At 38.5% G+C, this 25837-nt stretch overlaps 1 protein-coding gene across 1 annotated transcript; it reads left to right on the top strand.

Annotated features, from left to right (window-relative positions):
• The first annotated feature begins 587 nt into the window (after positions 1–587).
• On the top strand, positions 588–24669 carry GNAT3 (G protein subunit alpha transducin 3). The gene is made up of 8 exons (XM_061989138.1): positions 588–705; positions 7219–7261; positions 9705–9846; positions 14495–14652; positions 18452–18580; positions 22710–22839; positions 23046–23199; positions 24479–24669. Exons 1-8 carry the CDS (start codon positions 588–590, stop codon positions 24667–24669), a joined length of 1065 nt encoding a protein of 354 aa, XP_061845122.1.
• Positions 24670–25837: the final 1168 nt, after the last annotated feature.

The raw sequence follows: 25837 nt of genomic DNA, 5'->3' as shown, positions 1-25837 counted from the left end.
AAGAAGATATACTTGCCATAATATGAGGATGCAGGAAACATTTTGCATTTTTAAAAACAATTCGAGACAAAATATGTCTTGACAGCATAAAACTAAATCCTGTCATTTTTAAATACAGAATATGTACATCTAGAACTATGACCACTGAAAAATAAATTATGTAAATGCTTCAAAGACATTTTTTGCTTCAGGGCACAAACACTGTCATAAACTGAATTTTTTCTCCTTGAACAGACTTATTCCCAATTTTACTGTTCCATGACATTCTGCACATTCCTTTCAAGCATATGAAGCTGGAACCTGCCTGAACAAGAACAGAGATCTATTCATACCTTGGTTTTACTCTTGAATGCATAATTTTAATTCTATGATGTCATAACAGTACATTTTTATTTCCCTATAGAGATCCTTGACTGCAGCATCTGCATATCATGTGATAGGTGAAAAGGGACCATTTGATTTGCAGCCTGAACACAGAGTTTGAATGAGATTTTAAATTTTTCTTTAAGCACAGGCTCTTGGCCTTCTGAATTAAAGCAACTAGAAGTAAATCAATTGGACAAACAGAAGATTTTTAACACGTCAAGATGGGCATTGGAGCCAGTTCTGAGAACAAGGAGTCAGCTAAGAGATCCAGAGAACTGGAAAAGAAGCTCCAGGCAGATGCAGAGAGGGAAGCCAGGACAGTCAAACTCCTGCTATTGGGTAAATAGAATAAATATTACTCAGAATGCTTTTTTGTTTGGGGGTTATTTTGCTCTGAAATTACATTTCAGCACAGCGAATTTCCAACCTCTCGCTATTTTATTTGTAGAAGATTGTCCTGTAATACATGCACTAAATGTTTTCTGATGGTGGACATCCATGAAATCATGAGGAACAGGCTGAAAATGTCACTGCATATATTCCATTTTAAATATTATAAATCTTTGACCTTGAAAATTTTGGGGAAATGAGAGCCTACTCTTAGAACAAATGTTATGATGTTTACTTACAGAGAAAGTAGCACAGACATATTTTTATTTCCTCGATCTATATGAATTCATCTGCAGAAGGATTAATTGAGAGAACTGGTTGCATAGAAAATCCACAGGTGATACAAGGAATTGACATTGTTGATTTTCTAAACAGTTGCACTTTTTACAGAATCAGAAAGTGACTCAGAAGGCCTTTTTTCAATATATAAGAACAAAGTTGTGGAGAGTGAAATGGAAGGTAATGAAATGAGATGAATACAGATGAATATTCACACAGACTACTACTTCTAATCCAAATGACTGTAATCAGATGATTAACAGCCAGTGGGTGTAATAGCAAAAGAAAAATGATTTTTTTTTTCTTGATACAGCTTTATTCTCTTATTTTTTCATGATACTGCATAACCTATAAGAAATATCCAAGAGCGCATTAACACTGCCAATGTCTTAATATTCTTTCTAACAGTATGATGCCCATTATCAGACCTTACATTGGTTTCTCCAAATGAATAGAAAAACAGTGTTTGATCATTGAAATGTTTTCCTTCGTTGTAATCATAATGCTTGCAAATGCTTTTAAATTGACATTTATTCAGACTTAGCTAGATCCCTCAGACAAAGTAAATCGGCTTAACCCTGATTTTGCATCTTATGTAAAAAGTCTCTTTATACCTGTCAAGAATCTAACTATTAATATTAATAAAGAAATAAGAGAAACACACAGCCATGTAGGTTTCTCAAATAATAACAGGTAAGCAGCAGTTTGATAGTACCATCAGTATTCAAATTGAAGTTTACAAAGCTTCTGTCAAGTGGAGAATATGAAGATTTTTTTGTGCCACATTAATATAAAATATTGCCCCTACTGAGGTAAGCTTGAGTCAAAAAAGAGAATAATATTTTCATTTAAACTTTCATAAAGTTTTACTGCTTTCTATATATTCTTACAAAAAGGAATGGGTATGTTGAATTATGAGTAGGGTTCGTCTGCTGCAGTATCTCTGACCTCATCTGATCTATGAAGAAGATGTAAGCAATCTTCTAAGACAAATTTATGAGACAAGCAGTTTGATGATACCTTTTGATCTTCAAGTTTCATGCCTTAGCAGTAGTACTAGAGGCTATCTTAGACCAAAACTAAATTACACCTCTCAGAACATATGTCTGTATTTAGTATTAAGGATTTTGGTTTTAAATGTTTCCTAATGTATATATTCTGGCTTTTTCTGATGCTATTACTATCAGTCCCAAGATACCTTTAGTAAAATACCTTGATATTAATTGCAAGCTATGTGAAATAGACTTCTATCCCATTCATTTCAAATCTGCACACATTCATCAACTATACAAGTACCCATTAATGAGACAATGATCAACAGAATCCAAAATACTTTCACCAAAATCTTCCTTATAGAAGATTTCTGAATGGAATATTTATCTGCAATATTCATGTCACACAAGAAAAAGATTCTAATTTGTCAGTGGGTAATATTTTGGATGTTTTTTCCTCATGGGTAGCTGTTACAACAGATTACAAGGACTTGTAAAAAACACATTGAAGAGAGCAAAAAAAACATATTATAGACTTAACAGCTTGAATATCCTCGTTCATAGAATCATGGAATGGTAGGGGTTGGAAGGAAACTTTAGAGATCATGTAGTCCAAGCCCCCTACAGAATTAGGTCCACCTAGATCAGGTCACAAAAGAATGCATCCAGGCAGGCTTGGAAATCTGCAGAGAATGAGATTCCAAAACCCAACTAGACAGCCTGTGCTGCCTCCATCACCCTCACAGTGAAATAGTTTTTTCTTATGGTTAAAGCAAGAGGTGAATAAAACCTCACTCTATTTTGAGTCTATCATGCTGCTAGAGTTAAAGTGCCTCTTGGATCACAGCTGCTGAAGCAATGTTTATAATGGGCACCATATAGTCTCTTCTATAGTCAACCAGTGAAATGACCAGACACAAGAGGATTAAATCCACTCTGTTCAGATCTGTACCTTTCCATACCTCCGAGGGGATCTCATATATTATTCAAAGTTTACACTACATAAACCAAGGGCAGCTCCATTTAAGCCAAGCAGCCTAGTCCTACCCTAGTCCTGGGTTTCAGTTCATTCGAACTGTGTGTTACCTCTATATGACAGACCAGATTTCACTATTGTTTCTCTTGCAGTAGGCAGATTGGTAGAAAATAATCAGAAAGGGAAAAAAAAAAAAAAGGATATGTTTATCATAAGTGTATCTGACTTAAAATAGGGGAAGAGAAAAAGTCTTCTGGTATTCTGACCATTTCTTGAGAGGATTATTTAATATCTAGCCCTCCACATCCTCCAATGGTTCCCTTTATGAAAAAGAAATTCTATCCAGAAAGCAAAGACACTGCATTTGTTTATATTAAGCTCAATGATTTGGGCAAACACATTATCTGTGTTGAGGTGATAATTTACAGCTTATATGACATGCACATAAAACCTGCAAAAATTAAATTTATGATGCTTTCTGATGTTCCTCACAAGTTGTCCAGGAGCCAGGAGAGATAAGTCCTCTGTGTCACAGATTCCTAAGCTGTCAAGGCCATCTCATAACCCCTGTCTTGTCTACAAATCTAGCCTATACATAATCATACTTTAAAAAGTAGATTGTGAGTCTGGAACAAACTCCAAGGTGGAAGTTTTATTCCCTTTGTATCAAGACCATATCTTGCCTATCATATCACACCCAGTTTTTATACTCCATTGGAAGACAGCTTGCAATTTATTTGTGTGCGAAGTTCAGGGCACATTTCAAACACGGCCAAAACAGTTGATGTTCACAGCCATGTTTCACAGAAATGAGAACTTATCTTAGGTTTAAATGAACATTAAAACTTTGAACTTATTTACTTTCAAAGGATTACTCCATTGCCTCATTGTCTCCCGTTTCCAGTGGCAGGACACTCTTATTTGAGCTGATCATCTTCAGCTGAGTTTCCTAAGAAATAGTCACTATCAGGGCACAACTCACTCAATTTAATTTAAAAATCTCCTTCAAGTTACAAAAATTGAAACTGCTGGTTTTAATTTTAGTTGCAAATATTTTTCTTCACTGAAAATAAAGGTCTCTGATAAATAGTCTGAATGTAGAGGTTCACATTACAGACTTTTTAAAAAGTTACATGAATCACCTGCTGCAATACTGAAGTCAGGCTTAAATTCTTGTGATTAACATCTGCACTGAAAGCAAAGACTTTGAGCACAAAGATGGCCCAATAATCCTGCTGACTGCAATACACTGGTTTTCATTTTTGGAGGGTTGGATAGTGTTTAAGTATCCTATTCCTTCAAGAGGGTTAGATCTTAGTGCTTACCTCTAGTTTCTTTCTTTCATGGAAAGAAACTTGTTTTCACTAAAAAGGATCAGGATGATACGATTTCAAGTCTAGTTTCCAGAGCTCTGACTGGCAAGGCTCAGGTAGAAGTGTGAAACCATTATTTATTTTACTTTGAAGATTTTATTTTTCAGCTTTTTGTTGGTTTTTGTCATTGTCAGTGTCTTTTGTGACAAGTTGCAAACAAAATATTCAGGCAGTAGTGGTTTTTTTTTTTTTTTTTTTTTTCTTCCCTTTACCTCTGGAAATTTTCCTAAATCAGATCTTTACTTCCACATAAATAATAATTGTAAGGAGATAATAGCTTTGGATCTGAGACACAGAAGCAGCTTAAAATATAAAAAGAACTTTCTAACTTTCTTCAGTGGCTCAGCAGATATTAACCTTGAAAGGGACTTGCATTCTCTCCAGTTTTTTACAATTATGCAAACAAATTCTGCTTAGAAAAATAGTAACATCAAGTTACAGCTGAGGTTCTGGATTCTGCTCTCCTTTGAATTTGAGTCTCATCACCTTTCAAGGAACCTCCTTTTTTTTTCTCTCTTTCTGCTTCACCCAAATGCCTTGGCACCCTATAGGGAGCAGTTCAGGTAGTCCCAGAGCAATAGGGAGATTCTTGTCAGGCTGCTGGCAGATACCTCCTTCACAGGTTGGTGCCTGTATTCACTTCTTGAGTCTCCTCTGCAGCTCCAGAAAGCTCAGAAACATAATGGGTTTGGGACATGGAGGGGTGCAGTTTGAAATAGCCAAAGCAAGGAGGGAGGCAAAATACAGTCTGGCAGAGTGTTGCATGTACAGCATCTCACTGAAGGCAGATGTGGCATGCCTGAGGGCATGGTGAATGTGATTTCTTGGAAAAGGTATGGGAGCAAACACCCATCAAACTTACTGGCATTGAGGACACCATTCAGCTCCCATGAACAGGGCCAGAGATTCAGGCAATGACTGAGATTTCTGTGCATTTCTTTTCTGTGCATTTATCCATCTCAAGGAAGCTCAGCATCCAAATAGAGAGAGAAATCAGAGGTAAATTAGAAAAGCCTAGATCTTAAATATGTGAAATAGAAAATACAGGCTATGGTATATTATCACTGGTCTCTGTCAGGCTGTTATAAATCTTCACAATGACAATTTATCAAAAAACAGTTATACTTTCCTAGTTTAAAACAGTTTGGCCTGAGTTCTTTTATTATATTCAGATTATAATTACTCTTTTCACTGACTTCTAAAGAGAAGCTGCCTTCAGCTCCATGTACAGTCACGAGGCCTATCGTGAGGCAAATTGCTGCTCTTTCTGCAAGTGGAGGGCTACTGCAGCAGGTGGGAACACAGTCCTGTTCCTGCTCTCCCACTCAAGGGCCACGCCTGGAGGTGCAGCTGCACAGAACAGGGAAGGAAGAAAGGAAGCAGGTGCAAAGTAAATTGTTTCTGACCCATTTCCTGGAGTGCAAATGCTGCTGCGATGAACAAAATACTTTGGAGTGAAGCCAAAGTCTGAGAGTCATCTGTTGTTTAGATAGAGGTATTACTGGATCATAAATTAAAGATAAGCAAAGGTAGAAAAATTCATCCAAAATATATAAATTATGCCACTCTATTTTAACTTTGCCTTTTGGAAGAGAAGTTAATTTCTGTATTGTTTCCTGGTACCTTTCTGTGAGGTGAATGTGTGAATCCTCAGTACTGCCCACTCTCTTCCCTACAAAAGATATAGCAAAGGCCACCTTGCTGACAGGGCTGTACCAAGTTCTTCAGAGGGTCATTGAAGGGATGATAAATGACCTACAGCAAATTTGCATTTTTTCCAATCTATGGCAGATGGCAGCATCAGACCATTTTGCATAGGCTGTTTTTTCTCAGACACTTTCTGCTGTTCACATTATGGGTTTTAGAAAACACTTTGTGTATGATTTGCTGTCTATTGTGCTTCATTTGAGTAAATTAATCCCTGTCAATTAATCCCTGTTATTAAGTTTATAAAATCTGTTTGGAAAGTCTGTAATCAGTTTTTCCTATTCACTCAGAAGCTCTCAGTTTAAATAACTGTGCCTCGGTTTTCCTCTTTTGTCAAAAGCCTTAGACGCTGTCCAGTCAGGTAAATGATACTCTGCAAAGAGAAAAGCAGAGATGGGACCTATCCCATGGATTTGCAGCTAAAGTCAAATCCTCTCTCCAGGTGTTTTCAGAATCCAGATATTGTTTGGCAATTCTTGACAAGCCTGATCCCTCTTGCTGAGTCACTCACACTGATCTCCACTGGATCTGTGCCATTGCTCTGCAGTTTCCCACTTCTGGTCATTCTACTTCATAGCAGATGACCACAGGATAGCGGAACTGACAAAACACCCATGTCAAGACATTTGCCCATGTGCTGTCTCTGCACCATGAGCTAGACCACATGCAAGTCTCCAAGCTTTGTTTTTGCAGTTGCTCAGAGAGGCTGGCTCGGGAGCATGGAACTGGCTGGTATGGCTTACAAAAAATGGTGATAGATATTAAATGAGCAGCTACAAATCACATAAAGAACTGGATATTGTCAGAAGATGTACTTTGTTCATGTTTTTCTGCCCATCTGCAAAGGATGAAATTAAAACATGACCCATATTTTATCTCCTTGCTAAGAGTCTATGCTTTTTACTGAATTGACTGAATGGTCCTTGATTTTCTTTTTCAGAATTCATACTTTTACCAAGATTTCATTCCTTCTAAGTGTGAGTGGTCACTAAGGGAGGGTCATGGATAAATACAATGGGTATCTATAAACATGTATGTCTCTACATAGATACAAAATTCTGTGTTCCAGGCAGTTATTTTTAATACTGAGTACTTATTCATCTATCAATCATGTCTCAACATCCCTCTTCTGCAGGTGCTGGAGAGTCAGGGAAGAGCACTATTGTAAAGCAAATGAAGTAAGTATATGAATATTCATATCAGTTGTTGAACTTGGTATTTGTAGTATAAGCTATCTAGCTAATGTCATATTACAATATTTATGCTTATTTGAATAAAATGCAAAGAAACATCATTCTAATCAAGTTCTCATTCAACTACATAAAGGAAAACACAAAGTGACTATGATACACAGCTGGATTGCAAATCAAATCTGTCTAATCACACCATGTACTGGTCCAGCTCCTTACTGAAGACCAATCAGCTTTGGTAGGAGTTACAGTACTGTAATGAGAATATGAATCTATGAGACAATCAGCCAAGTCAGGTCCACCTAGCCCAGTGTCCTGTCTCCTGCAGCAGCTAAGGAAGGATGTTTGCAGAAGATCGTCAGACCACAGAAGGAAACACATTAATGTCTGCTCTGGCTGCCCTCATAGTATCTGATGATCTGTGACTCAGTCACCATCCTGAAACAGAGACAGCATCACTGTGTTTAGTAGCTCTTGGTTAATTCTTGCCTGTGTTTCTCCTGAATCTTTTTTGATTTAATATAAACTAATAACATCCACAATATTCTAAGGCAAGTAGTTCCATAGTTTACATATCATGTTAATTGTTTCTTTTTGTTCAATTTTAATTCAGTCCCTATTAATTTCATTTTATTTTAACATATTCCAAGAGAAAATTTTCACAGAATCACAGAATGACAGAATGCTAGGGGTTAGAAGGGACCACTAAAACTCATCTAGTCCAACTTCTCTGCTAAAACAGGTCCACCTAGATCAAGTTACACAGGAACACATCCAGGAGGATATGACAATCTCCAGAGAAGGAGACTCCACACCCTCTCTGGGCAGCCAATGCAAGGGCTCCATCAGAGGAAAGAAGATTTCCTTAAGTGGAACTTTTTGTGTTCCCGCTTTTGTCCATTAACCCTAGTCCTATCACTGGACACTGCAGAAAAAAACAGTTGTCCTATCCTCCTGCCATATACCTTCTAAATACTTATAAGTATTAATGAGATCTTCCTCAATTTCCTCTTGTCCAGGCTAAAGAGTTCCAGATCCTGCAGCCTTTCCTCATAAGAAAGATGTTCCAGTCCCCTGATCATCTTAGTGGCCCTGCACTGGACTCTCTCCAGAAATTCTCTGTCCCTCTTGAGCTGGGGAGCCCAGAACAGAACACAAGACTCCAGACAGGAGTCTCTCACCAGGGCAGAGTAGAGAGGGAGCAGAACCTCCCTTGACCTGCTGGCCACACTCTTCTTGATGCATCCCAGGATGCCATTGGCCTTCTTGCCCACAAGGGAACATTGCTGGCTCATATTTAGCTTATTATCAATCAGGACTCCCAAGTCTCTCTCTGCAGAGCTGCTCTTCAGCAGGTCAACTCCCAGCCTGTACGGGTGCATGGGGTTGTTCCTTCCCAGATGCAGGACTCTGCACTTGTCCTTGTTTAACAGGATATCACTTAGGCCGTCCTCAAATAGCAAACCAGAATATCTAGTGCACTATCATGGAGTCACCAAGTGAATAAGCCTCCCTTCTGAATAATTCTTATTTTTTCAGCCAAATCTTTGTTGACATAAGGATACGTGGATATTTCAGAGGATGGTAAAAAAAAGGTTCTCTAGTATACTAGACTACAAACACAGCACCCATTTTTCTTTCACTCAGGTTTGAGAGGAGTCCTTTGAATCTTGACAGATGCTCTCAAATTCATGCTCAAAACAGCATTTAAAAAGCATCTCAATTCAGAATTTGTAGATTTGCCTGGTCTAGAAGTGATTGGGGAAATACTTAGAGAGCCCTTTTTTCCTACAGGTGCTCTTCCTACAGATAGAAGAACGCAGTTTTCGAATTTTCTGACATCCATAACTCAGAAAGTTACTAAGACATTCAATTGTGATCTGAGTTTTATGTATGGGTGTGTGAGTGAATTATATTCTGAGAGGGCTGACCTCCCCTTGAAGGGAAGTGTCCCCAAGACACATATCTATATTTATTCTGGGGTAACCTTTCAGATCCTTTCACATCACCTCTTCCTGCTTGTACAGTTCTCTCTTGCAATGTGACAGTCCATGACTAACATTGCAGATTCTAATAATAAAAGATCTGAGATCTAAGGACTGCTATGCATTATGCCCTGTATCCACAGGATTGGACCTGAGTCGTCTTCTGGATTCATACATTGCCTTATATTGATCTTTAAGGCAAAAAAACAATATGTCTTCACTCAGATTGGGAAGTCAAAACCTAGCCTCATACATTTAACTTCACATAGTTGCAGGAACTACTGCTTACCTGTACCAGCAGAACAGGCAGGTTGACCACTGATAAATGCTTTTCCAAAGGCCAGTTATTTCTCACATTGACCACAAAAGCGTCTGATACAACTTTCATTGTTTTCTGTGGTTTTATACTGCATCCATAAACCTTTTGTTTTCTACTTTTGCACCAGGATCATCCACAAAGATGGTTTCACCTACCAGGAACGCATGGAATTCAGACCTATCATTTACAGTAACGTGGTGCAGTCTATCCTGACTATTGTGAAAGCAATGACTAAGTTAGGAATCACTTATGAGAACCCAGCCAGAACTGTGAGTATTACACCCTTTCTTTTGAAATAGGCATTAGAATACATTTGTTTGTAATATAATAGTAGAGACTAGTAGAACAAAGAGAGTTCAGTATTTGGTTTATCACAGAAGACACTAAGTACTGCCTGAGTTATATGTGGTAATATGTCCTTTTATTTTCTCAAGACTGATGCCTGAGGTCTAACCTTTACATAAACTATTGTTTTGTTTGTTACAAAAGAAATGTTCAAGTTGCAAAGACACGAGAAAGAAAGAAAGAAAAAAGCCCAAACCTTTTCTTATCTGCCTACTCATTTATTTATTGCTACTGGGAAATGTAATGAATATTTCCCTTTTATGAACAAGCCTTGAGGCTCAGTCATGTAAGGAAGGGTCATCTAGAAATATGAGGAATATTTCAGTTTGACGTTGTGGTATTTTTAGTCCTGGGTGGGTGCCAGATCCCCACCAAGTATTTCTATCACTCCCCCTCCTGAACTGGACACAGGAGAGAGAAATATAACAAGAGGCTTGTGAGTCAAGATAAGGACGGAGATATTGCTCAGCATTAGTGTCACGGGCAAAACAGACTCAACTTAGGGAGAAATGCCTTGACTTATTAATGAATAATCAAAACAGAAGAGGGAGATGAGAAATAAAACCAAATCTAAAATCCCCCCACTCCTCCCTCTTTCCAGGACTCTCCTTCCTTCTCCCCCAGCAGCACAGGGGATGGGAGATGGAGGTTATGGTCAGTTCACTGCAGATGGACTTTGCTGCTGCTTCTTCTCAGTGAGAGGCCTCCTCACACTTCCCACTGCAACACTGCGGGATCCCTCCCCACAGGAGACAGTCTCTCATGAACTTCTCCAGTGTGGGTTCTTCCCATGGGCTACACTTCCTTAAGGAAACTCCTCATGGGGCCTGCCACAGAGGCAGCTCCTCACACCCTGCCCCAACATGGGTCATCCACCATGAGAACAGTCCTTCAGGTAGCAACTGCTCCAGCCTGAGTCCCTCACAGGATCATAAATCCTGACAGCAAACCTGCTCCCTGGTGTGGGCTCCTCCCTCCCCACGGGCTCCCAGGTCCTGCCAGGAACTCGCTCCAGAGTGAGCTTCCCACAGAGTCACAGATACCTTCAGGCATCCACCCTCTCCGGCATGGGCTCCTCCACGGGCTGCGAGTGGATCTCTGCCTCCCGATGGCCTCCATGAACTGCAGGGCCACAGCTGTCTCATCACAGTCCTCACCACAAGTCACAGGGGAGTCTTTCTTCCAGGGCCTAAGCACCTCCTCTTCCTCCTTCTCCACTGACTTTGGTGTCTGTGGAGATGTTTTCACATTCTAACTCCCTGTTGCTGCTGCAGTTTAGCAACTGCCCAGTAACTTCTCCTTCTCAAATCCATTATTCACAGAGCCATTACCTCAGTCACTAATTGGCCAGGCCTTGATCACCTGTGGAGATATCTTAGAATTGACCGGCCCTAGCCCTACAAGCCAGAGGGGAAGCTTCTGGAAGCTCTTTGTTTAAAGAAGCCACCTCTGTAGCCCCCCTGCTGCCAAAATCTGGTCCAGGCAAAACCACTAAAGGCATTGTTCTTGGAGCAGAGAACACTCTGTTGTACAGATGCAGCACTGGCACATCAGAACTGCAGAGAGGTGGAGTCTGACATTCCTGACACATTCACAATCCAGTGTGCAAGTGCATAGTTGAAAAGCCATATCAAGAAGACCTGCTATCTTCTGGCAATGCCACAGAATTTTCAGGGAAGGAAGTAAAGGAAGCAACACAGGCTTTTCTTCTCAGTGCAATGATTTAGTCTGTTATCTGTAACTCAGATCTTGCTGAGAATTTCTCTAAGGTCTATTGGAATATGAGCTGGTTCTAGTTTTGTCAAATTCTGCCTATTCTCTAGTTTTTCTTAGAGGGAATTATATCTGCTTCTCTGAAAGAGATTTTTGTGTTCCTTGTTTTATTACAAGGATATGTGGTACTTTGACCTAAAAAACAAATGCTTGAGAGGTTACTAAAGCTCATATAGTCATTTGACAAAACAGAAACTAAATGTCTTCTTCCTGTATTCTTTTAAGGGTCCATAAATGCAAGTCATTCAAACAAATGTAATGGAGCTCAAAAGCATTACACAGAATATAGGCTGAGTGTGCTGCAATTTGACTCATCTCCTTAGTTCTGATAGACACTGAATAAGGACCCACCTACAGCTTGAACCTTGCAGCACATGGCCACAGGCCTTGATTTAGCCTCTAATAACCACAATGTGATCCAGATTCTGTTTGCCATATGTAACTGAAACACGTTCTGCCCGTGTCCCGGTACTTAAGCCTCTTTTTCAGTCTTGACAAAGTTTCTGAGAGGTGTATGCATGTTTAGTCTTCATCTGTCAGTTTCGTAGATGTTACTTACAAGAGATTTCACAGCCAGAGGAACTGCGCATTGAAAATTTTTGTTAAATAGCCCAATTCATTTCTTAACATTAGATATAATCAAGTGAAGAAAACATAGCCTTTGTAAGTTTAGCATTTATAGCACAGTAAGCCCACTCTCATTGTCATTGGCAGAGTAGGCCTCTAGGTATACAGTTGAATACACCTATATAAAGGATTTCTAGTGCCTGTCTTCTTTTCTTCCATAACCCCGTAAGAGGAACCTGGACGTGAGTTTTAAAGAAAGTAGAAATTGTAGTCACATTTATTTGAATCATAGAATCATGGAATGGCAGGGGTTGAAAGGGACCTTTAGACATGATCTAGTCACCTCTAAACATTGCCTTTTCTTCCAAAAAAACAAACTTTGTTCACATTTTCTGTAAGATCATAAACCATTTATAAGCTTGAGTTGCTTTGATATAAGCTTTGATTTCAGCTGGACTTTATTCTTACTGTGTTCTGGTTCAGATTTAGCTGCTCAGAGTCGTCTAGCCCAACAACTGGGCTTATCTGGAGCCTGAAGCAGTGGGTTTAACCATGTTCCACAACTGCCTGCAGATAACTCTTAGTGGTCCTGAAAGTGCTTCAGCATGTAATTTTAAACGTCATTTCTGGGGAGAGCTTTTTTCTTCCTAAGCAGTATTGCACTGCATTTTTAATATGAAAATCATCTGGAGTCTGTCTAAATGCCAGAGAGAAACAAAATATTACATCAATCAGGGTTATGATAAACTCAGTCTCCTGCTACCTTCACTTTTTACGTAAGCATAAAAATCCACAGTTGCCACCTTTTGCACAATAATCAATGGACACTTCACACACAACTGGAGACGTTGAGCTTGAGGCTTCTCATCGTAGGCTACTCAACTAATAAATCCAATATTGTGGGACAATAGCTGGAATCATTACATGATGATATGTGATATCTTGAAGGAGAGAACATTACGGTTCTTATCTTGAAGTTGAATAAGCATCTGCCCTAAGAGCAGCCCTGGAGACAAATGAGGGGCACACACTAGAAAATTTGACTCAGTTCTGCCGATCCCAGCACTGAGTGAGAGGATGAGAGTAAAAAAGCTGGTGCTGCTTAAAGCAAAAAGGCAGTTGTACACCTGTCCTTCCTCTTTCAAATGAAAGACATTCTCTAGTGGTTATTTTCCCTTTCTTCTTTTTTTTCTCCATGCTAATTCAATTTCTACAGCATTTTAGAAAACCTGCAGTGTTTTATTTTCAGTCAGACTCTGACTTTTACAAAGTTTCCATAAACTGCAATTTCCATAAATTGAAACATATAGTAAATTTCTAAAATAAATTTATTACAAGCCATTGTGAAGATGTTTTTTATTTTTGAATTAAATATAATCCCTGCCAAAAACAGTGTCTGTGAGACAAGAATCCATTCATACTTTGGCAGCTATTGGCTGCAAGTCACTTATCTATTTATATGGCTAGGAAGGAATTATATTCTATAATATCCACTGCTGTGACAGTATATCAAATGACTCTATTTTAATCATGCTTTTTATTTGCAGTACTCTTCCTAAGGTGTTACCCACTGTAAAGCATTTTTTAACTTAAGATTTAATTTAAAATATTTTGAATGTAAAAGATTACTTGCAGGCTTTTTAGATTGATGGCAAAGGGAAGAAATTACAGAATAATACAGTTTAAATATTTGGGATTTTGTTCAGTTACAGATTTAGTCTTCCACAAAGAAACATTTGGGAAATGCATTCATTAGTTCTATTCACTTTGCCACAGTTATCACTGTGGTCTAAAACTGGACGTTTTTTCTTCTAAAGATATTAAAAAACATATTTAGCTATACATTTCTGCTTTGAGGTATTTATAGTACATTTAAGTTTTAAATATCCTCTTTAATATATTTTTTGATACCCCACTACTCCCTCTTACAATAAGAGCCTTCCTTTCAAGGCTTTTGTGAACATCTTTAGTAAGAAGAATAGGAGTCCTTGTACAAACAAAGTAAAACAATAAAAAGAGGAAAACTCCATGTATCATGATTTAACTCTCACCTTGGCACTAACTAAAGGGAAGTGAGCTTGAAAAACGTACATGCACAGGCAAGTACAGTTACCTGGAAAAATTGGTGAAAATGAGAAATTTTGCTCTTGCAACTCATTGTAAACCAAGCATGTGTTCAAGGAGGTGGAGGGGCAGTGTGCTTGCACAATATTTACTGAAATTTCTCTTTAGGAAGATGAAAGAAATCTGTGTGCCATGGCAACAGCTCTGGAGGATGGTGACATGTCTTCTGAACTGGTTGGACTCATCAAACAACTGTGGAGGGACGGTGGAACCCAGGCCTGCTTCGCAAGAGCAGCAGAGTACCAGCTCAGTGACTCAGCAGCCTAGTAGGTGTCAGCAGCTCCAAGGGCTGAGTAGAGGGCTCGTCCTCTAAGGGACTGCAGAGGAAGGCTTGTGACAAGAACTTCCTCACAGGCAGAATAGCCTGCCAAAAGCATTTCTCATTAACCTGAAAAATAATGGGTTTTTTTGCTAATGTTTATAATACATTAGAAATGTTTAAGCAGAGGAAGGAACTCCATGAGTTTGTTTAAATGGTAAAAAACAAGTCTGTTCTCTCTTTAGGTGATCCTAAGGTTGACAAAATAAGGGAGAAAGTTAATTGAAACACTGTACTTTAAATGTATCACTTTCAAGCTGCTAAACATAAATGTGGAAAAAAACTATAAAACCTTTCCTCTAAACTAACCTGGCTGCATGGGCAGGTTTTCCCTGGGCTGTTACTGTCTCAGCATCCGGCTGGTCTTGGGCAGTGGTGCTGCAGCCTGACAGCCCCTGCTTGCATCTTGCAGCCTGAGAGATGGCAGCCAGATAAGCAGGAGATTGAGACTGCTCAGATCCTACTCAATGAAGGGTCACCTGGAGTACATTTCCTAGTTTAGATGCAGTCAGTAAGCTTAGACTTTCCAGGAGTCCCTGGTTTGGTTGTTTCTATAGCTGTTCTTGCAGGCTACGGTTGTTCTGTTCTGCTGTTTTCTCCCCAAGACTGAGAAAAGGGAGGTATCCCCTGGGACAGTTTTCCTGGAGTGCATAAGTCTGACTCTAGACCTAGGGGCAGAGGGTTGTTCAAGCTGAAGTTCATCTTACAAGATCTGCAGTTCGAGGCTTCTCTGCTCCTGCAGCTCCTCCTGCAGGCTGAGGGCAACTGCATGATGAAAGCTCACAAGGGTCCTTTTCTACTCCCAAGGAAAACGGCATGATGGAAGGCTGGGCCAGGATCCAGGGAAACTGCAGGGAGTAATAACTCACTAATTGTTTGCAGTAGGAGAGATGTACCACGAAAATCTTAAAAATTCTTTGCTTCTTTAAGTCTTCAAAACAAGAATGAAGACCCTCCACCAAGAGACCTAAACAAAAACAATACTGCCTGGGTTGATTTGTGCCTAATTTGTCAGTATTTTATGGCAGCCATGTACTTCTATAGGAATGGTAAAGGGCAATCTTTTGTCTTCTAACATATGCTTTCTGACTGGCCGCCCTGCAGTTCTCAGCACTAAAAGCCCATAACAAGTCATCATAATTAAGAGGAAAAAACATTGACTGAAAACTAAAATAATTAACAAAAATCAAACAAAAAAAAACAAGCAAAAAAACCCCAACAACCACAACAAAACGTATTAATGCAGAAAAAATCCTACCAGTTTACCAGCTAACAATCCAGTGTGTACACTACCCCTGGCAGGTTAGGTTTCGTTACCTAAGATAGGATAGTCTGAAGTAATTCCCCCTCAGTGTTATGGGCTGTATCATATCTGAACCCTCAAAAGGTTTCAGTATTTCAGGGAGCTAGTGCAGACTGCAAAAGAGCCAACAATCATTATTTATTGCTAGAGCTACATTAAAAACAAGAGATACTTTTTTCATAAGCTTGAACACTTCCAAAAATCCTGCTAATCCTCTGTTCACCTTTTGGTACTTGATGCTTTTGAAAATCTTGCCTTTGGCTCTTAATCATTAAAAGCAACTTAATTTCTGCCCTTGCTGCTGGGCTTCTAATGATCAGATCAAAACCAATGATCTAATGTTACATTTCACCTTCTTGTAAAACCAAAACCCTATGAATCAGCTCCTGTGAATCAGCTCCTACACAGAGTATTGATTTATACTGTGTAAACTTTGACTTTCTGAGGTTCTTCTCTTAGTCTTTTCATTAATAATTCATGCTAATGAAGTTTAATCACTGCCTTTTCTCTGTGTGTTTTGAATGAAAATAAAAACCAGCAAAAGAGATCTTCTGAATAACAGAAAATTCCCTGTATGTCAAAATTGGCTGGAATTTATTCCCTGAACTCACCTGGATTTAGTGCTGTTTTAAGACTGAGTGATGGGTAAAGAAGAGGCAAAATCAAGGTTCTAAATTGTGACCTTAAATGTCATTCTTGTTTGCTCAGTCACTTCCCTCTCAGGATAGGATTCATGCCTTCTAACTCAAGCCAAGGTAAGAACCAATCTACAAGTTTGTGTTCCCTCTTCTGCCAGTGGAGAGCTGGCCTGCAGAGTGTCCCATTGGAGCTGCCTACAGCTCTAGGAAGAATTTCAAGATGCTTCTCTTGTTCCATTAACTAGATAATTAACTTGGCCTAATTTTTTTATGTAGTTGAAATTAGCTGTATTGAATTTAATTTAGGTATTTGTGTCTAAGAACTAACAGATCTTTATAATGAATTTTTTATATAAGTGGGTTTTTTAGTGCTTACATGCTTTAAAAACTGCAAAAATGTCTCTGTTTCTGCCTCTCAAAAAGGTGAGGTGAGTTTCCTCAGAGAACCAGACCTGTATTGGATTTCTTTCACAAAATAGATTGTTTCCTGGTCTCAAATAATGGGCAAATATTGAATTACTCACATCAACTTCAATGGTCCTTTCTGAGTGGATTCAGTCTATTCAACTAAAAATATGAAAATCCCACTTCCAAGCATTACTTTCAGATTTCCATATGATTCTATATGGAAGATTCTTCCTTTTTAAAACAATATTTTATAACTGACAGATGTATTAAATATAGCAGGTAGGGATGAGGAGCTGTGAGGTTCGCTTTGGTAGATGTGTAGATGTGAACAGCAGAAGTTCATGCTGGGCAGACTTTGTTTTAGAGAAGAAAAAAAAAAGGTTAATAAGCATTCAAGAGACTATGTTTTGTTTGTTGGAGACAAGAGGCTACAAATGCAAAGGTGCCAACTGGGACACCAAAAACATGGAAATGCTTCAACTATTCTATGTGTTTTCTTGCTTTTGACTTTTTTATCTGAAAATTAGAAGTTAAAATGTAAGAAGCTGCCCAGACATCACCTTCTTTTTTGTCAATCCATAAGCTCTTTACACAGATTCCTAGACCAGTCAGTAGGGTTCATAGGCTTCATTTCGAGAGAGCTTCATGCCCATGGAAGAGATAGGAGAAGAGCTGGTAATACAAGAAGAACAGGCTTCAAAGTTGTGGTTTGGATTCTCATTTCATGGAGATTTTATCTCTGTATGTCAGAGATAAAATCATACAATCCACTCTTTTCCAGGGACTTGTAAGAATAATAACCTAGAGGATCCTCAGCTTCGTTAAAGCTCCAGTTTTGATTACCAAATACATTTTTTTCAAATGATCAGGTACCTTCCTTTTGTAAAGTGATATGTCTGCAGGGAAAACAGCCACTAAATGGGAATTCCTCCAAAATATTACACCCTCCCTTTCACTTAGGAAGATACTGTTACAACAGCTCTGATAGGCTGTGATAACTTAGTCAATCTGCTTATGAAAGATGCTTTGAAGTTCTTCCCCTGTGCTGGCAATTCCCACTGGCTGAAAGCAAATGGATAGACCCCCTTTCCTGACATGGCATTTTTTTTAACATCCCTGAGGAAAATAAGGATTTTTCTGAACTGAAATTCTCAGAAGACATTTAGTATATGCAACTAAGTTATACCTCCTATGATTCTATGATACCTCTATATATAAGTAATAATTTTTAAAAAAGGCTTTGGGTTGTGGATCTAGGTGGTCTAAAGACCAATAGTATTGTATTTAAATGTCTAGTTTGCATACAATGTTTAAAAGTGGATGAACATGAAGTGATTGTTTAGCATTCATTTCACCTTTCAAATTCACTAATCCCCATTTCTTTTTGCTCCCCTCAGTTACCTCAATGATTTGGACAGGTTAGCAATGCCGGACTACGTGCCTAGTGAGCAAGATATTTTGCACTCCCGAGTCAAAACCTCTGGGATTATAGAAACCCAGTTTTCTTTCAAGGATTTGAACTTCAGGTATGAAAGTCATACTTTTCAGTTTTCTGTGAGTTTATCTTTCTTAAGCATTTTCTCTCAAAGGTATTGACCTCTTCTAATATTGGTAACACCACTGTAGTATCCTTGACTCTACCCATATTTTGAAGCAGCCAAAAGCAAGCAAGATATTTTAGTACCAGTACTCCAACTTTAAGCATATAATGCACCATTATTAAGAGATCTCAGAATATCAGGTTCTAAAAGGACATTTTACATACATAAGTGTCTAAAAAGCATTATTTGTATCCTGCCATTTGAATAATTGTTTGTGACATTTATGAAATTGGCCTACCTAAATATCTTTAACAGCATGCAAAACATTTGATGACTACTAATTTGCATGCACTTTCAACCTTTCCCTCTCTTCTTCTGAGAATGGAAATAACTGCTCTTAATACTGGAATGCATTATAGTTGACAAAAAAATAACACTTTCTGTCCCATGGGAAATTTCAATATTAGCATGCATGCCTTCATGCTCATTTAAGATGAAAAGCAAAATGTTCAGGAAAAAAACAACCAACTTGAAAATAACATCTCTGAGAAATGTGACTGAAAATAATTGACTTTCAGATGCTCAAGATTTTGTTATGCTTGGTGAACCAATTAAAAACATTTAATTCCACAGGAAAATGTATTTGAAATAATTCTGATAGTTTCAGTGTTCTACAATGCTTTTCTCTGTGGACTGAATTCTGTTTCATTTTTAATTTAAAGGCTGAGGTCCATACTGAGGAATGTAGCCTAGACAAGAAATTGTCTATAGAGATAGGCAGATGTATAAAGCACCAGGATTATAACTTTTACATTTTTCATTGGGCTTTTTTTTCCTCCTTGTGTAGCAATTAAACATACCCCACACCATCCATGCTACCACACAGATGCTTTGACATATCAGAGATTGCATATACAAAGTTAGATTCTGCTGTAGATGCCCTACAAATAAATTATAACCTATTAATACACTGATCACTTGTAAAGAGTTAGCACTTATCTACAAATGCTACTGTGCAATGTCACAGACAACATAATCTTTGTTTCTGATTACCATATTTCCACACAGCTTTGAACACTGGAAATCTGAGAACTTTCATTTACAATCATAGTTTCTGTAAAAAACAAAACCAGAGTGAAGAAAGAAATCATCAGAATGCAGTCCCTCTTTGATGTGAATGCTACCAGTCCTGATAGTAAAATGTCAAAATCAGTGTCCAGGTCCGACTGAAACACAGCACAACTAAGAATTGAGTTACCTGAGTGTCTGTAAAGAAAAGGAAGGCTCCTAACACCACCACAAACTAAAATCCACTGTGTTTAGCCTTTCTGCTATGCATCACAGTAGTGTTATAAGAGTAAATTAACTGGTGATTTTAGGCACCTGCGTAATATAAGGTAAAATCACTACAAAATAGCCTGAGGGTTCTGAGATGCTCTAGGGTTGTAGAGCAATGATAACCAGCCAGTTATTGCTACTTTGCATTGCCAGAGCAATGCAAAACAGCTGGCAGATCCTGATGACCCTGCACATAGTTCAGTAAGTACCATAGAAACATCCATAAAGAGAGGAACACTTCCACTTCAGAGTAAGTTTTTGGTTGATGTACTTAAATGAGGCTTAGGGTCACAAGCCATACGTGGATTAAAGAAAAACATGAACAGATGCCTCATTCACTAAACACTTGTCCCTCTTCTGAACTGAACAGGGCAAAAAACATTTTGAATCTGTGCAATAAAATTCTAAATCCCAGCACTGCTCCAGGGAAGTGAATTCCGGGTGCACAGAAAACTGGTTATCTGCTAACTTCGTAGTAGTTACTCTGCTGGTTTAGCATAATTGAGCTTGAGTTTTTAGCGTAACTGAGCTTCAGTTTATTTCAGTAATGTTGCCTTTGACTGGCAAAGCTGAGAACATACTTAAATACATTTAAAAGAAAGTCTGATCTTCACAGATCCTCTTCTGCTGTTGTTTCCATAGATGTGCTTGGAAGAGTTTTACTGAAATCAGACAAGTTTTGTTTTGGCCTTCAGGACTCACTATATGTATCGTTAAGACAAACAAACATACAGCTAGTCTCATATCTGTACCTAAGTTTTCCAAGAGCTCTGCTGGAAAAATATAGAGCTTTCAAGAGTAAATTTGACTGTCTTGGTTAAAGAAAAAGAACAGCTCAGAAATACATTTTCCACTACTCACAGGGGAACTTCAGTATTACATGTTAAGTTCTGGGCTGACATGAGAAGAGCTAAGCAAACTAAGTTTAGTATGACAAAACCTGCCCCCAGCATTGCCTCTGGCCTTGATCTTGTCCTATTTTAACTGATATGTCATGAATATTCACAGGGCCATATGCTAAAATCTTGCAGTAAGTGAATACAAATTTATATGAGTTTGTATGCCTACAAAACTTAACTGTAGACTAAAATCTGAAGCTATTTTTGCCCCTCATAATGATGATTTCAAAGTTACATACCACAAATTAAGGAAGACATGTCATAGCAGGTGACTTTTGGGCACTAATCACAGCCAAAGTCAAGATGCTTTGTTCATACTGACCTCACTCTTCAGTAGACATACTGAACTCAGTAAAGATACACTTGGAAAAATGCCAGTGCTGTTAGCAAAATCTTGTTCCACAACAGCTTCTTCATTTCCTAATAATTCACATCTCTAGACACTTAATGATCAGAAAAAGAGATGAAGTATACCAGAAAAAAAATAAATCCCTAATTACCCCTCAGCTGCAGAAACAGTTTGTCATGAGCTTTGGGAAGGGTTTCATTTCTTTTAAAGATGAAAAATAATAAATCATAACCTTTGTTTCCATCAGCTGCACTGCTGATGCTGAAGTAACAAAGGATCAATATACTGAAAAAAACTGTTGTTTCAGTAACAAATTATTCTTGCTCTCTTTATTACTGATATGATTTTTGCAAACAGAATCTCAATCTTTTCATTGCTGTAAAAATTGAGTTGTGTTTGGTTTTCAGATACTTCAGGAGATACCCCCAGAGAGTAAGATCTAATGCATTTTCTTGAAGGAAGAGATAATGCAACAGGGGATTAGGTTTTACCATTCTAAGTTCAACAATAGGCAGCACAGAGAAAACTCATCATGCACATAAAGAAAGAGAAAAAGGGGAGCATAAATTTGATTTTCTTAGATTTTTTTGTCTAAAATTGAAAAATGTTCACATTTGTTGCCTTATATGTCAGAAAAATAGTGAGCAGAGAGCTGTATCTCTTATCACTGAAGAACTGCAAACATAAGTGGGAATTCTGCAAGCTAATGCTAAGCAGAGCAATGGTAGCTTTGGTGACAGCTCCATCTTAGTTGGGCCTCGTCCCAGCTAGGCATGATCATTTGGCTTTGGACCCCATATAGAGTCCACAAAAAGTTCATATGCATTGACCTAAAGGTACTAATTTCTGGCAAAGACTAGAGGAAATCAACACAGAAAAGGATAGCCCTACATTTTCCTCTCTACAAGTGAAGGGATTCCTGCTCCCCATGCATTGCTGCTTAAACAGCAACTGAGTGCTGTAGAGACCACCCCCTCTAAACCATGTGATGTGAGTTACACAACAATTGTGCCAGGGCAATGAATAGATAACTAAATGCAGTTCTACACCAGCCAATTAAACACAGCCAGCGGGTCAACCCGTGACCAGCCTCCAGTCATGTGCTTTATCCATAAATGTGCCAGTTCACTACAAGCAAAACTATGAAGGAACAAATGACTGTGGATTTGAGGGTCTTCTGTCAATGTTTCACATTTGAATCCTGTCCTGAATAAATCCTTGCCTACAGGGCTTAGTCCTGCCCTGAGCTCTTACACGGAGACCCACTTCCTCAACACGGAGAACCACCTGAAAATATTTTAATGTATTTCCTGGATGCAGATATTTAAGCCTGTACATTTCATGTCCACTACAAAGCTGTACAAAATATATGGTACTCTGACTCGTTGAGATAGAAACAGACTAACATTTGGAAAAGCTGGATATTTGATTGTCATTCATCTCCAGCTGCATTCTGCACATTAACAGCATGACCACGTCCTTATTAGTTAGTGCTTTACATTGCACATACGTTATTTTTTCTGCAAAGGATGTTTGATGTAGGCGGACAACGATCAGAGAGGAAGAAGTGGATTCATTGCTTTGAGGGAGTTACTTGCATCATATTCTGTGCCGCACTCAGCGCCTATGACATGGTTCTGGTGGAAGATAAAGAAGTGGTGAGTCAGAAGAAACAAATAACCCTTTTTGATGCTAAGTTTTAATGCATTCTCTGATGGCATATCAGGACTATTTCTGTTCCCTGATAACCATTTAAAGGCTATTGTGCTGTACTGGTTCTTGCCAGTAAAGAACATTACAGTAAAAATGACATATAGTGATGAGATTTGTCAGTCTCTCATGTTTACCTTTTGCATCTCGACAGAACAGAATGCATGAAAGCCTTCAGCTATTCAACAGCATCTGCAACCACAAGTGCTTTGCAGCCACTTCCATTGTGCTGTTTCTAAACAAAAAAGACCTCTTTCAAGAGAAAATAACAAAAGTTCATCTGAATATCTGCTTTCCTGAGTATAATGGTAAGTTTGGGGCTTTCAGAAGAAAATACACCCAGATGATTAGTGTAGGCCATGCATTCAAGACTGAGATTTTGACTCAGGTCACCTATATATAACCATTTAAATATTAAGCATCTCACCTAAGCATCTGGCCTTTCTCTCAAAAGAATGATATGGGACAGATGTGGCCAGAGTGCAATTCATCTCACCTACTCATGATCTTTATCCTGGGGCGAGGTCATCTATCTGTGGAGATACTTATTTCTCTCCATTGGCAGTAGATGAAGATGAGAGAACTAGAAGTTCCAGATGGCTGAAGTGTGGTGTGATGAACCCAGCCAGTATTTCCATACAACTCAGTGGCTCATCACACACACAACTGAATCCAAGTTTTGAAAATACTTCTTTTGAAAACCCGTTCCATAAACGAAGTCTGCTTCTTTGTATGTAACAGCAGTGTCTACTAGAAATAAAACCCAGCAGCTGTTCCCAGCTGATGTAAAAGAATATAAGAGGCTATGTCAGAAACTGCCAGGGAAAAACCTAAATCTGCTTATTTCAGTATGAATCTAATGTATTTGGGATGAGGATCAGGATGAATCATACTTAAAGCATTATTGTCATTATCATTATAATTATCATTATTGGGGTTCTGTGCACTTCCTGAAAACCAGCTCCTTCACTTCCTTTCTCAGAACCTATCAATACAGCACCCAAAATTGTCCAGTGCTTTACTGGTTTAATCAAACATTATGCACTAGACTCAGTGGAGCTACAGCATTGTAGGCTGCCTGAGGCTTCTGCAAGGATAGTCCAGGCTCACCCTGCTCAGGACCTACAGCGAGCCCCATATCACTGTCCACACTTGCTGCTGACCTAGGGGAGTACTAGCTAAAGGCAAAAAAAGCTGCATGAAGAAATGATGACTGAAAATATAAGCATCTGAATTTTTGCCTTTGTTCTTACTTCATCTCTTTTTTTTTTTTTTTTTGTCACTTCCCAGCAATTTTCTCTGCTATTTACCTGATTCCCTTTGATTTTACACTCCTTCCTTTTTTTCTTCTGTTTCTTCTCACTTCCTGCACTAATGAGGAACATTCTGCTTCAGAAACAAAGTCTTCTGGTTAGACATTAAAATATAAATTTAAGTGGGCAGTTTAGATAAAAAAATGTCATAATGCATGAAGTTAATTCCCTTTAGGGAAAAAAAAAACCTAGAAAAAAAAAATTCTTGTTCCTTAGCAGCTGTAAGTACCAGCTGAAATGTGTCTTCTCTTCCTTTTACTGTTTTCTCCACTAGGACTAAACACATTTGAAGATGCTGGAAATTACATCAAGAAACAATTCCTAGACCTGAACATAAGGAAAGAAGATAAAGAGATATATTCTCACTTGACATGTGCCACAGACACCCAGAATGTCAAGTTTGTATTTGATGCAGTCACAGACATAATAATCAAAGAAAATCTGAAAGACTGTGGGCTTTTCTAGATAGTCATTCCCTTCCTCATAGGCTGATTTCATCTCAATCCACTTTCCTCTCTTCATCCTGTACACTGACTGCAATTAAAAACACTAGGGAAGAAAGAATAGCTATTAGGCCTTAGCTGTCAGTTGAGTCCTTGGGTATAGCCTGGGCATTGCAGACCAAAACTAACTTTCTGTATCTCATAAGTAGACTGAAAAAAATGTTCCTGCTCCACAGAGATGCCAGCTGCCAATAAATCCTATTGGAAGCAAAGGGGAAATGCTATTTTAATCAATAGGATTTGAAAGCAATCAGCATTTCTCAGGAAACTAGAGCCACTTCAGTAACCTGTTTTCCAGTGAAGGGAGAAAAAATATAGAAGATAACTAACTTTTATTTATGTTTGAAACTTTTAAGAAAGCTATAGCATTAAACAGTACAAACAGATAATTTCCATTCAGTACTCTTTTATTTTCATGTTGCATAACACAACTAAAAATGACATGCCATTAACTCCACAAAGGGAAATCCCCTAGAATTAACTGGTGTATGACAAAGAGCAGTGCCAACCTGAATGTTTAATTATAACGTTTTGTCTCCAGTTTGGAAAAAGTAAACCACAGTAAGACAGAGGGCAAGTTTATTGAATCCCTAAAGGAGAAAAAAATATTATAGTAACAGTCAGTTCATGCTTAGGCCATAAAGGCAAGGTGAAACTTTTTTTAAAGAATTACAGATGGGATATTTTTTTAACAATAATTCATTGTCATGATTCTGTATAGCTTCCCCATTGGCCTGGGACTGCACCAGTGCAGAGCAGATGTAAGCTCACCAGTCCTCATAGCAAAATGACATCCTTGGGACTTTGCCACAGAGATAAACTCTCTATGCAAAAAACTTGCTAATGAAGCACTGCACCCCTTTAACTCCTCCTGATTTACTGTGACCACAACTACAAAAAATCATAGATTCATAGAATGATAGGGGTTGGAAGGGACCTTTAGAGTTCATCTAGTCCAACCCCCATGCAGAAGCAAGTTCACCTAGATCAGGTCGCATAGGAACATGTCCAGGTGGGTCTTGAAGACCTCCAAGGAAGGAGACTCCACAATCCCTCTTGGCAGCCTGTGCCAGGGCTCCCTCACCCTCACAGTAAAATAGCTTTTTCTTATATTTAAGTGGAACTTTTTG

This window comes from Colius striatus, chromosome 1 (genome assembly GCF_028858725.1).
Source record: "Colius striatus isolate bColStr4 chromosome 1, bColStr4.1.hap1, whole genome shotgun sequence".
Lineage (NCBI taxonomy): Eukaryota > Metazoa > Chordata > Aves > Coliiformes > Coliidae > Colius > Colius striatus.
The sequence above is the reverse complement of the archived record's forward strand: the minus strand, read 5'-3'. Positions and strand labels throughout refer to the sequence as shown.

What these genes read in the sequence shown, in the direction of transcription:
- GNAT3 (XM_061989138.1), top strand. Translation starts at nt 588, where the DNA reads ATGGGCATTGGAGCCAGTTCTGAGAACAAGGAGTCAGCTAAGAGATCC. An exon ending in CTCAGTGACTCAGCAGCCTA is followed by an intron (nt 14,653 to 18,451) that starts GTAGGTGTCAGC and finishes TGCTCCCCTCAG; the next exon opens with TTACCTCAATGATTTGGACA. An exon ending in CTGCTTTCCTGAGTATAATG is followed by an intron (nt 23,200 to 24,478) that starts GTAAGTTTGGGG and finishes TTTCTCCACTAG; the next exon opens with GACTAAACACATTTGAAGAT.